The sequence below is a fragment of the Balaenoptera musculus genome, chromosome 3 (genome assembly GCF_009873245.2).
Source record: "Balaenoptera musculus isolate JJ_BM4_2016_0621 chromosome 3, mBalMus1.pri.v3, whole genome shotgun sequence".
Lineage (NCBI taxonomy): Eukaryota > Metazoa > Chordata > Mammalia > Artiodactyla > Balaenopteridae > Balaenoptera > Balaenoptera musculus.
The window spans coordinates 36,024,659-36,037,561 of record NC_045787.1 but is presented as its reverse complement, the minus strand read 5'-3'; the positions used below and the strand labels follow the sequence as shown (position 1 = coordinate 36,037,561).

At 35.0% G+C, this 12,903-nt stretch overlaps 1 protein-coding gene across 9 annotated transcripts in view; it reads right to left on the bottom strand.

The window, feature by feature from the left end:
* MRPS30 (mitochondrial ribosomal protein S30) overlaps positions 1-12,903 on the bottom strand; it is a 130,468-nt gene that overhangs the window by 112,082 nt on the left and 5,483 nt on the right. For 7 of the 9 annotated variants that reach the window (XR_005019241.1, XM_036846316.1, XM_036846312.1 and 4 more), the window contains one exon: positions 11,278-11,439. Coding sequence is in view for 8 of the 9 variants with exons in the window: in XM_036846316.1 (XP_036702211.1) it covers positions 11,278-11,439 (162 nt within the window). In the remaining variant the exon portion in view is untranslated. Of the gene's footprint in view, positions 1-9,014; positions 9,534-10,928; positions 11,440-12,903 lie in introns of those variants that run through there. The other 2 variants (XM_036846318.1, XM_036846315.1) reach the window with 2 other exon arrangements.

Below are 12,903 nucleotides of genomic sequence, written 5' to 3'. Positions count from 1 at the left end.
TTAATGGTTTATTCTAAAGAAATTCTGTCAACATTAAAGAGTTTTTCCATTATAACTAAGCTGAACAAAGATAGAACACCTATGAGATAAACTAAAACTGGTTCTTAACCTCCAGTTGTCATGTTGGGTTTTTTTGGACATTTAAAGAATTTACTTACTGAAACGCATGCTAATTTGAAATATATTTACAAATATCACCTCCCATGAGGTAATGGCCAATTAAAAAATAAACACCTATTTATTTAAGAAAATTGTATACTTCTCAGAAATATGATGTTTTCACCTTGAAAAATCCTGTGCAGAAAGAAAATGAGCAAGATAAAATATGTGCTATGGATAGTAGTTTATAGACACACGTTTCTACTGATTATCCACTGGCATGTTATTAATCAACATCAAAAATATCAACTCAGCCACAAATTATGTATAGCTCATTACAGAGTACTACAGATGGAGTATCCACTGGCATCCAGAACAAGAAAAAGTGGGATTCCTAAATACCTAGTTTGATCCTTCATTTCCTCCCCTAACAGTCTCCTTATTTCTAAGCTCCTGTATTCAATTAACATATCCTTATTTATCCTCTCTCCACACTACTTCCATTCTTCTGGGCATGGGTAAATATCAACCCTTCTTTATTGGTAATGGCGGAGTAAAAAAGTTTATGAAGACAACATTCATTATGGATATTTTATTCTGACTTTCCAATTCAGGAATTCTCTCTTCAGTGGTATTTATAATCTTTGGTGGGCAGACTCTAAGAATCATTGGTCCCCAATGATTCACACCTCCTATTCATGACCCTGTGCAATCCCCTCCCCTTGGTTATGGACTGGACACAGTGACTTGGCCTTCTGACCAACAGTCTTGTTAGCAAACTCTCTCTATATGCTCCTTCTATTGTAAGCTGCTCTAGTGGAGAGGCCCATATGGCAAGGAACTGAAGGATGTCCCTATCCAATGGCCAGTAAGGAACTGAGGACTTCAGTCCAACAACCTGCTTGCAACCACACAAATCTGAAGCAGATCTTTCCCTAGCTGAGCCTTCAGATGACACCCTTCCCCTGACCGATACTTTGATTGCAGCCTTGTGAGACTCTGAATCAGAGAACCCAATTAAGCCATGGCTGAACTCCAGACCCACAGAAACTGTGATAATAAATGTATGTTGTTTTAAGAAGCTAAGTCTGCAGTTATATGTTATGCAGAATAGATAACTAATACAATGTTTTGTGTTCTTAATTTTGTTTACTGTTTTGTTTTTCTAGTTCTTGAATATTTGGCTCTTTTACAAATCTGCAATGACATTTTTTATAGTTTTCAGTTCTATACTGAAATTTTCAATCTTTTATTCTATCTCCTTGAACATAGTAAACATTAATTTTAAAGTCTATTTCACAATCCAAATATTTGATGCCCCTTTGGGTCTGTTTCTATTGTCTATTGTTTCTGCTGATTTTCACTCTGACTGTCTTTCTCCTCTTGTGCCCAATTATTATATGGATATATTGTATTTGAAAATGTTTTGTAGAAATAATTTGAGACCTAGGAACATGTTCTCTTTCTCCAAACTTGCATCTTTCAGATTCCCAGGGCACCAGAAATCTCAGATCATGTTAATCTACTTTCAAAACTTCAGATTTTTCTAAGCTATCTAGTTGGCTCAATTCTAAGCTATATTCTATGTGAATGGTTTACTTCTAGTTCACCTTTATACCTTGAATGTGATCCTTCAGGGTCTCAAACCAAGGAATTCTACCCAAGTCCCAAACTTGGAGATGCCGTGCTATAACTTCTGTCCTTCTAATCTCACAAGACTATTAAAATTCTACTCAAACTTTCAGTCTCCTCTTCTTGGTTAACAAATTCCCCCTCCAGAGCAAAGGCAGACCCAAGACTAGGTTCACCTTTCTGGATTTCCGTTTTCTTCCTGATATCAGTCTGGCAATTACTCACTACCTTGTTACCTCTCTAATTGCCTTCAAGTGGATATTTGTTATATTTAGTCAGATATTATAGCAGGAAGATTGAACCAAATAATCTAGTCCACCATTTTGGGACACAGAAGTCAAAGGTTTCTTTTGTTTCTGTTTTTGTTTTTTAATGGGTTACTTCACAGCTTTCTAACCAGTCTGTGTTTGACCACCATTTGGGCATCTTCTCTAGTCTGATAAGGGCTCAACTCTGTAAGAGCATCCTAACTATTCTTCCACAACTGGGGAGGGTGATACTGTAGACAACCCAACATAGACTATAAAGGGAAACAAAATACTCCATATAGTGTCCAAATATTCTCTGGTTGCCAACTTTGGTTCTGTGAAAATAGACAAAATTTCTCCCAACCTCATGATTAATAAACTGTCAAAACAAAACAAATCAGGTTTCACTTTGCCTTTCATTCAGCAAAAGAGGTAGGGAACAGAAGTTCATGTATTTTGCCAGGTAACTAATATATCTTCTTTCACTCAAAGACCAGGTTTCACTTAATTATCTCAAATGAAATTGAACGCCTCATTTGGATTCAATTTATCATTAATGTACATTGATAGAAAACTGAGATCCTAAAACCTGAAAAGTAATTATAAAGGTTGAATTTTACCACTAGTAATACAAGTTCTTAACGGTAATCTGGACCTCAGGGGTCATAAACTCAATGCCTTAGAGACAAAACATTTAACAGAAATTAGTGAAGCATGACCGATGATGTTGGTCAAGAGAGTAAAAATGAGGAGTGGGTGGTGGGGGGACTGGGACAAACTGGAGAGAGTATGTCCCCTCTAAAGGGACCCAGAGCAGACAAGTTCCAGAGCCTGTCTATTGTTAACACAAAAGAATGTAAACCTAGAATCATCAGATTTTACTACTTTTCAAAAGAACTTGAAACCTGGATGTTTTAAAACCTCTCTCCCTTTTAATGTTGCCAATTAAGACAAAAAACCTGCACCATCTGTGGTAAAGATGAATGACATAAACAGAACTCAGCTGCTAAACTAAATTATCCCTGATGTACATTCTGGCTTTAAATCCTGCCCACCTTCTTTATTAATGATTAATGATTAATTACTGATTAAGAGAGAAAACTTATTGGAATGCTTCAGAAGATCCTAATAAAGTGCTTATAACAAAAGTACTGTTAGTTTGCAAATAAAAGTCAAGTTTTACATGAACTGAAGACCCAGAGAAATACTTTCCAAGTGGCTAAACATCATGTAAGCTTTCATTTTCCTAAGATCATGACAGATTTTAGTAATTCAAACCTAGAATTAAAATGATAAAAAGTACAGGCAGCTAATTTATAATGTTATTTGGTTACATATTTCTGCAGTATAGACCTCTACAAGATGAATAAGGCCATAAGGCCATAGCAAAAATGAATATGGCAATTCCCATTTTATATATATATGTATCACATCTAAAAAATGCTAAAGGTGTGAATATCTTTATATCAATACACAACTTTTATAAAAACATTCTGAGGGTGTTTGTTTGAATTAAAATATTAAAGCATTAAGTTTATAATCATTTACACAGTTATCTATTCAAAAATAAAAGATGGGGGCTTCCCTGGTGGCACAGTGGTTAAGAATCCGCCTGCCAAGGCAGAGGACACGGGTTCGAGCCCTGGTCCAGGAAGATCCCACATGCCACGGAGCAACTGAGCCCGCGAGCCACAACTACTTAAGTCCACGTGCCACAACTACTGAAGCCCACATGCCACAACTACTGAAGCCCACGCACCTAAAACCCATGCTCCACAACAAGAGAAGCCACCGCAATGAGAAGCCTGTGCACCGCAAAGAAGAGTAGCCCCCGCTCGCCGCAACTAGAGAAAGCCCATGCGCAGCAACAAAGACCCAACATAGCCAAAAATAAATAAATAAATAAATAAAAATTTAAAAGAATAAACAAAAATAAAAGATGGCTACTTTCTTCTGTCTTCAGCTTTTCTAAACTGGTTAATATATAAGTTTTTGCTATATGTCACCGATTTAAAACTTCATTTATTTTGTCCAAAAACTAAAAAGGTAAAAAAAAGTGATATCCCATTTGCATGTATCAACTTGGACTTCCCATCAATTCAATTCATTTCTAGAGAACACTACTTGAGTTTTAAATCCAATGGCAGTTCCTTTACATAATTTTAAAAACAAATCGTCTCATAACCATAACTTTCTTTTAAAGATGCAAAAAGCCAAAAATACAACCTACACGTTAAACCCCAAACTTATGTCCAAACTACTATAAAAGTTTCAAAAGCCAATTTCAAGCATCAAAAGTTAATTACAGAAATTTCCAAAGTGAAATGCAGAATTCTATAGGATGACAAAGAACACAAAATGTAATCAAGACCTGAGACAGAATTCCATATTTTTACATAGAGGGAAAGAAACAAAGAAATGTGATTGAGAAATGGAGCTTAATTTTGTTCTAAGGATGACATCCAGAACATTATTTAAAGCAGGCTAATTATGAGAATATTCTTAAAGTTACATAGTCTTATAAGCTATATTTAATGAAGAGAGAAGCTTATTTGGATAGTAACTATTGCTGAATTTTAGTCTACAGTGTGCTTATTACACACCAAGACAGTGATCACGTCTGTACATTTGGAATATCATTACCTATAATACTCACCCTTTGTGGAGTCTTATTAGTCCCTGCTTTTTATTTTGTACTGTTATTGTTGTTTGTCTTACAAAATTTTTTTTACCAAACTTTGGAATACTAAGGCCTTTCATGAGAAATTCAACCTTGTCCAATCAAATATTGGCCAATGTCAATGTTGTTCACCTGTGGATCTTTGCTTTCTATTCTCAATATTCTCTGTAGCAATTTTTTCCCTTTTATTTTCTTTTTCTTTTTTCCTGCCTCTGTCCAAAGCAACGATTTTTTTTCTGATTTCTGTAATAGTAAATGAGTAATTAAAAAATGATTGTGCCTAACATATTTTATGTGAATTAACCGTACCTCACATTTAATTTAAGCATTATCCAAAATGTGCTAGAATTTAATATAAAATGCAATATGCATAGCAATTAACTTGACTGGTCTATTAAAATATCTCAAGAAAAAAATCTAAGGTCTTTGTACCTAATAAATAAGTTTTCAGTTTATAGGGATCAACTATTTAGAATAAGTTAAATATACGTATGATGAAACTTATGTGAATTTTATTGAACGAACTTTTCTTAAACAACAAATGTACTCAAGAAATGCTTTTCCAAATACAATTTCACAATAAAGTTGTTTATGATGGAGTACAATTTGACATAAGACGGTGGTTTCATATTAGAGTCCGTTCAGGAAAGAGAACTAGTTTCTCTAATTTAAGTGAATTTTTTATTATAAAAATAATATGTATTTTCTGGGAAATTTATGAAACTGAAAAATCACCCTAATTTTAATCACTCAGACCCATTCAGTTACAATGGTGATGTTAACAGTTCAGATATGAAACACAAAATTGAAATAGAATTGCAATTTTGAATGTGCTTATAAATATATTTAAATCCATGAAACTTGGTAAGGTCATCTAAGGAAAGATGGTGGATAAAAAAAGATGGAGTCTAGAGCAGAAGCCTGAGGTATACCAATATTTAAAGAAAGATCAGAGGAAGAACAGCAAAGGGGAATGTGAAAGAATGGTCAAAGAGATAGGAGGAAAATGGAGTATGTTTCATTGAAGGCAATAAATGACAGCACTTCAAGAATGAAGGGGTGGTCATCCACGCCAAATGTGACAAATGTACTGAGTGAAGTAGTCAGAGACTGTCCAGTGATTTTACTACGTGGAGGTTGATGATTATCTGTGCTGAAAAGCAGTTTCAGAGGAACCCAAGACAGACTGGAGCTATATACCTCATGAGACTCAACTAAAAAATTCCTGATTTAATGAGCTAATTAAACAGGCCTTTTACCAAATAAATATATAGCAGTCAACAACAGCTATTACAAAGCCTTTTTTGAAGCTATAAAAAAATAACTGAAATGAAAAAAATTCATTCACAGTTACAGAAAAATCTAGGCATGGAAATCTTCATAAAGAAAACTGTAACTTTGCTGAGATATGAAAAGTGCAAATAAATGAGGAGATATACCTGATTCCAAACTAGAAAGACTGACTACCTTAAGTTCATTAATTCACATCTATTCAACAAACTTTGGAGTGCTTGCTTGTACGATTCTAGGCACCTGGAATGAATCAGCAAACCACACATAAAGGTCAAAGCTGGCAGTCTTACCTGAGTTCAGTGGGAACATCAGTTATTGTTCACCATTAAACATAAACTGGGGGTTGACTAACATAAAACTCTTATTAAAATATCCTTCTATTAATACCCATTTTTCTTTGCTTTTTTAACCAAGAGTAAGAATTTTATCAAAAGCCTTATTTTTTTCCTTTGAACTACTGATGTTAGCTATTAGCATATTTCCGAACATCAATCTGGTACTGAATTTCCATGATTAACTCTACCCTATTAGGGTAGATTTTTAAATTACTGTTGAAGTTGGTATGTAGCATTTCATTTGGAGTTTCTGCATTCATATACAAATGTGCATTTAACCTGTATGTTTTTAGAGATTTTTTTAAAAATTGGGATGAGTTAATAAGATGAATTGGGTAGCACTCCAAACTTTAGTTTTGTTTCATGGAAATTTTAAAGAATTCACAGATAAATTGTACTGCTCTGGATCCTTGTCGGAAGGTATCTTAGAAATATTTTCAGTTTCTTCCATGGTCCGTTTAAGCTTTCTATCTTTATCATTTTGTTTATATTTCTCAGCAGAAAATGTCCAAATTTGTTATATATAGCATTTTCCTATCTATCTAGAGCTTCCACCAAGTATATTACTTCCCCTTTTCCAATTCTCAATGTTTTCTTTTCTCCTCTTGATTAGATTTACTAGAATATTAACTCTTACTGACATGGGAGGGGCTAGGATAAAGAACCAGTTAGTGCATCTACTTTTCAAGTCTGCTTTCTCTTCCAATTCAGTCTTCTACATTTATATTTTCTTCTTCTGATTTTCTTTAGTTTGTTTTTTTAAACTCTTCTAGCAAATACAGATTTTATTTTCTTACTTTACATAAACACGTAACTTTATAAATTTGCCACTAAGTATACTAGTAAACAGGCATCAAATCAAATGTAAGACAGCAAAAAGCAAGATATGATGCTCTCCCAGAGTTCTGAGATTAGTGAAAATTTCTCTGAACTTCATGTTTTATCTTTTAAAATATATGTGGCTTTTCCCATTCTACTCCATGTGTTTTAATACAAAAACAAAAAGTATTAAAGCAAAGTTAGTTGACAACTGCAAAAGGAAGAGATTATGTTTATTCAGTGATTCTCTCCTACAGCACCTTCATGCATCCTTAGGAGTAAATGTATTCAGAATAACTTTGGCTATATCCCACTAGCTTTTATAAGCAGGATTTGTATTTTAGTCTAAAGTTTTACTTACACTAATACAATGCTTTCCTGCTCAAAGCATAGGAAAGGAAGAACTGTCCAGATCATATAAAAATACATCTGACAAAAATGAAAAGGCAAGTAAGATAACTAGCTCTCACTTTTAGATTGTGATATAGCTCTGGGAGTGTTTGATTTTTATATTGAAAATTCTGTCCAGGCAATAACCATTGAGGAATATACTTTTATTTTCAAATGATTAGGTGTTCCTGGTTTAAAACTATACTAACGATTTCTGGGTATACTGCGGTGTGGATAGAGTTCACGACCTATATGATTCCCACTTTTAAGAATTTCCTAACACTTTCTGTGGTCTAATAAATGACTTTGTATACATGTTCTACCACATTTTAAACGATCTATTCTGTTTGTAAGATACCAAATTTTATTAAGTCACCTTTACTCATTATTCCTCATTTTTAGTTACTCCAACTTCTCAAGACTAAGACTAACATTTCGTACACTGATTACAGTTTATGACATAAAATGACCTTTTAACACTAGATTTCTTTTCTTGCCTTGAATTGTTTGAAATTATAGGTACTAACCCTGATTTATGCTTACTTTTGCCTGATACGACTTTGTGTACTCATTACATTTATTCATTTTGATTCCTCCATTCATTGGTTCCTCTATTAAATCATGTGCTAATCAACTGCAATACATTTTTGATGAATTTATAAGAGACTTGGGTGTTCTAATATTTTTTTCAATTGTCCTAACCTATCTTTATCTTGACTAATTTAGATTTCTTCTGATGTAATGTTTCCCCCAGAAGTCTAAACACTGCTACACTGTTTCCAAACGTTCAGTGTTATATGTAGATGGGACACCAATTAGATTTTGTTTCTTAGTAAATAATTTTTTTCTCGAAATGCTTTCAGACTACACCCTACTTGGGTAAAGCAAGTTACTACCTACTTCCCAGGTAAATCTTGAACTTTTCACCTTCATTCACAGATCTATCCACTTACTGTCCTGTTTTTGGAAAATGTCATCTATCAAGAACCAATTCAAATGCTACTTGCTCCAAGGCACATTCCTATGATTCATATCAGTCAGTATTAACATTTCCTTTATCTATATTTATACCATTGATACACTGCTGTAGCACTGACTACATCTATAGTGTATTACTTAGGGAATATCTACCACAGGCTCTGGAGTCAGACCACCTGGGCTCAAATTCTAATCCTGCCACTTTCTAGCTGTGTGACCTGCAATAAGCTGTTGGGCTCTCTGTGCCTGTTAACTCACCAGCAAAATGAGAATAACAGTCCCTAGCTCACAAAATGGTTGTGATGATTAAGTGAGCTAATATCGGTAAAATATCTAGACCATGCTCTAGAATATAGTAAGTGCTCTATGAAGTCCTGACATGTACGTACAGGTGTGTATGTGTGATGTGTGTGTTGTCCACTATTGGTAATGAGAAAAATTGTTGTGAAACAATGAAACAGGTGCTACCATAGAGGAAGAAGTATTCAAAGGATGGGACAATCAATTACAATCTGTTTAGGAAAAGAAAAGTATTTCAACTGAACCCTCGATATTTTAATTACATAATATTTTAAAAGCACTTTCATATACACTAGCTCATTTCATCCTTAGACAACTTTGTGAAATTATTTTGTTTTATGGAAGCAGAAATCAAGGATGGTAACTCAAATTGCCCAAGGTTCAATTAGTTAGAAGGTGAGAGCAAAGATTAAGAGATACATTTTATTTGGAGCTTGATATGGTTGTTCCCTCTATACCTGCATGTTTCTATGAAGGATGAATGAGAATGCAACAGACAGGTTGGAATAAACAGGACCAAGGGTAGAAAACAGTATTCCAAGCTTTGGAAACAGCTTAAATAAAAGAATGGCGGAGTGAAATTACATGGCATTCTGCAAAAAGTGAAAGTAAAGATGGAACACTTAGCACAATGCCTTGCAAAGGTGGCACTTGCCTGAACTGAATTACAACTTTCAAATAATATTCCTTCAGTTTAGCAATCATTTGTAGTAAACAATCCCTTCTAGCTGAGGCATCTATTCCATGTAACTGTGACCTCTGTTTTGAAAGAGCGGGAGGAAGGGAGGGAAGGAAGAAGGAAGAAAGAAAAAACAGCATTTGTCATTAACTACAGTAAATAATGGATTATTTTTAGATATTTACAGCAGGAGGTTATATCAAATCGTAAGTGTTAGCATGGTTATACAAAGGTAATTAGGGGAATTGCCTGGTGATCCGGTGCTTCCACTGCAGGGGGCACAGGTTCAATCCCTGGTCAGGGAACTAAAATCCCTCATGCCACACAGCACGGCCAAAAAACAACAACAACAACAACAACAACAAAGGTAATTATCTTTTCTCACTAAAAATAGTTTGAACGAACCTTAATTCTCAACAAGATTAACAATTTTACCGACAATAGATTTTGAAACATAACAAACCTAGTTTTCCAATCTTTGGGATAGAACAAATGAAACTAGCAGAAATATACTAATGTTACTTCTAAGCTCTAAGGAACCTAAGTTGCATATAATTCATCAGTTATATTATTAATCATCTGTGAAAACTTATTAAAGTCACTTTAACTCCTCTGTGCCAGTTTCCTATATGTGCAAAATACTGTTCATGTTTTGAAGGGGTTTGTGTAGGGTTTTCAAACTCTATATGATATTATTATAAAAAATTAAAAAGAAAAAATATAACAAAACATCTAAATATTCTCAAGCACTGAATTGTCTTTATATTACTTTTAAAACCATAGAAAACTGAGCAGGACCTGCAGGGCCTTCCAGGGTACAGAATCCCCATATCCCCTGCCTCTTGTTTGTAGAAAAGCTTTAGCCTCCAAGGCCTTCCCTGAGTTCCAAACAGCAAATTTAGTCAGAGAAATGAGACAATGCAGAAACAAAGGAAAATAGTCAAGCAAGACAAAATAACAGTTTAGCCATAAAACAAAGTCAAAAGACCTTTAGTTCCTCCTTGAGGGCTATAGATAATATTCTGAGCCATATCCTTCAGTTGTTTATTATAGATACTAAAATTCTCACCACGTAGAAAAAGTTAACTACATGCTGACCACAAGCACGTACACCCCAGCCAGGTTGGAACCAGAAGGTTGATTAATGTTGACTCCCAAAATACCACCTGGTTATCTCATTACCAACAAGTCAGAAGACTGTCCACAAGCTTATCAGGCACCCTGCTTCCCCCTTCCCTAGCATAAAAGAAGCTAGAGTTCTACCCTGAATTAAAATAATTCTTTAGGATGTTAGTCTGCCATCTTGGCTCACTGGCTTTCCAAATAACGTCGTTTTTCCTTGCGCCAACCCCTTGTCTCTCAAATTACTGGCCTGTCATGCAGTGAGTGGTATGCAGCAAGTAGTATGAGCTTACACACACAATTAATACCAGGTATTGATGACTGCTCAATTAGTCTCATCAGTTAGTCACATATAAGTAAAATTATTTTTAATCGACATACTGTATCTAAAATTAAATCCTTTAGTGATGTATTTTGAGCCAAATGAAAGGTCTAATCAGAGGTTAACATAAGAAATATTTGTCTCAAAATCAGTACATTTAATATTTGACAGAAGTCTCATTATCAAAATTCCTTTCATTGTTCCTTCAGTGAAATTTAAGTATTCCCAAAGTCTCGAATCAAATGTTCTTTCTTAGTTTACCAACAGCTGTGATTTGTCTTCTTTTGGTCTATTCAGTAGGAAGTGAACTATCTGAAGTAAAACATCATCATTAAAACCTTTCACATCATTATCTTCGATTGTTTCATAAAGAGGCTTACTTTGTGTCCCCCAACATATATTTTTACGAGGGTTATTTTGATCAGCTTGTGCAGTCAGCGCCAAAGTGTTTAACTGGTAGCAGAAAAAGGAGAAGTATTTTCCATCTGTGATCACACCCTGGGAGACAAAAGGTCGAGTAACGTCTGCTTCACTCCAGAATCCTGTAGAAGAAAGCTATGCTGAAACTTACATACAGAATATATTTTACCAAAACAAAACACATTAGAGGGTATAAAATACCTCCTAAAACCTATATATTTTACCTACCAAATTCCTAAAGATCTCAAAGTTTTCCCTATCTTCTCCATTCTAATCCTATATTCCATTTCTGCATCAAGAACTATTTCCTTCCTTCTACTATCCCCAAAGTTCATGATACACCTTTTCAACAACTTTGGACTTCATCAGCTTTCAACCTTAACTCACTTCATCTAAGAAGAGCAGCAAGCTCTATCTATGCAGATCTCTCCTACATCTGGTACTAACCACATGATTACTCACAACCTCAAATATGTTCAAATTTTCCTCATACCAGCAGCATCTAACACCCAATAACCATTACTGCCATTTACTTCACCAAATCTAACAAAAAAACGCCCTTCAGAAAAAAACTTGACTTTCTAAGAACTTAAACCATGTAGTTATTAGATGAATTCTGTGTCTTAATTTATAATTCAAAATTGATTTTATGAGTTGCTTTCATTTTGCCTAGTGTATTTTACGTCATCATAAGGCTCCAGGATATCTTAATACCTTTACTACTCAAGTTTTCTGGCTGTTTCTTGTTCCAGACTGACTGGCTTTAATACTTTTAAATCCAACTGCCAGGGCCAAGGAGTAACTTATGAATTTTGCCACACATATTTTATATCAGCTTTAATGAAGATAGCCAATAAACAGTATTGTTAAAATATAGAATTATACTGTGAAAAGAAGTACTTTATCTTTTATGAATAAACAATGCCCTTCTAGTATCTTCAAGAAAGTTTCCTTCTACTTTTTCTGATTCTGTCTACTCCTATTCCTACTTTATCCATTTATTTCTATTACAAAAACCTAAGTCAACAATTGTGGGGCTTCCCCTGTGGCTCAGTGGTTAAGAATCCGCCTGCCAATGCAGGGGACATGGGTTCGAGCCCTGGTCCGGGAGGATCCCGCATGCTACGGAACAGCTAGGTCCGTGCGCCACAACTACTGAAGCCCGCATTCCTAGAACTCCACAACAAGAGAAGCCACCACAATAAGAAGCCGGCACACCGCAACGAAGAGTAGCCCCCACTCGACGCAACTAGAGAAAGCCCGCGCGCAGCAACGAAGACCCAATGCAGCCAAAAAACAAACAAAACAAATAAATAAATTAAAAAAAAAAAACAAAACAATTGTGAGTGTAAGGTTAAAATATATATAAAGGAAAAAGGTGAGCCTGGCAGCAATTAAATCTGTATTAAAATTCCTCACGGATGCTTATATGGGAGTAATCTAGGTATGTATTGTATTGTAACAAAATCCAAATGCTTCACAATGGGCTGGCTCTGCAAGTCCTCCATGGCATGCCTCCAGCTTCCTCTCTCTCACTCCCTATCGCTTTCCATTCTCACCCTCCCTTTCTTCACCAGCCTTCATGT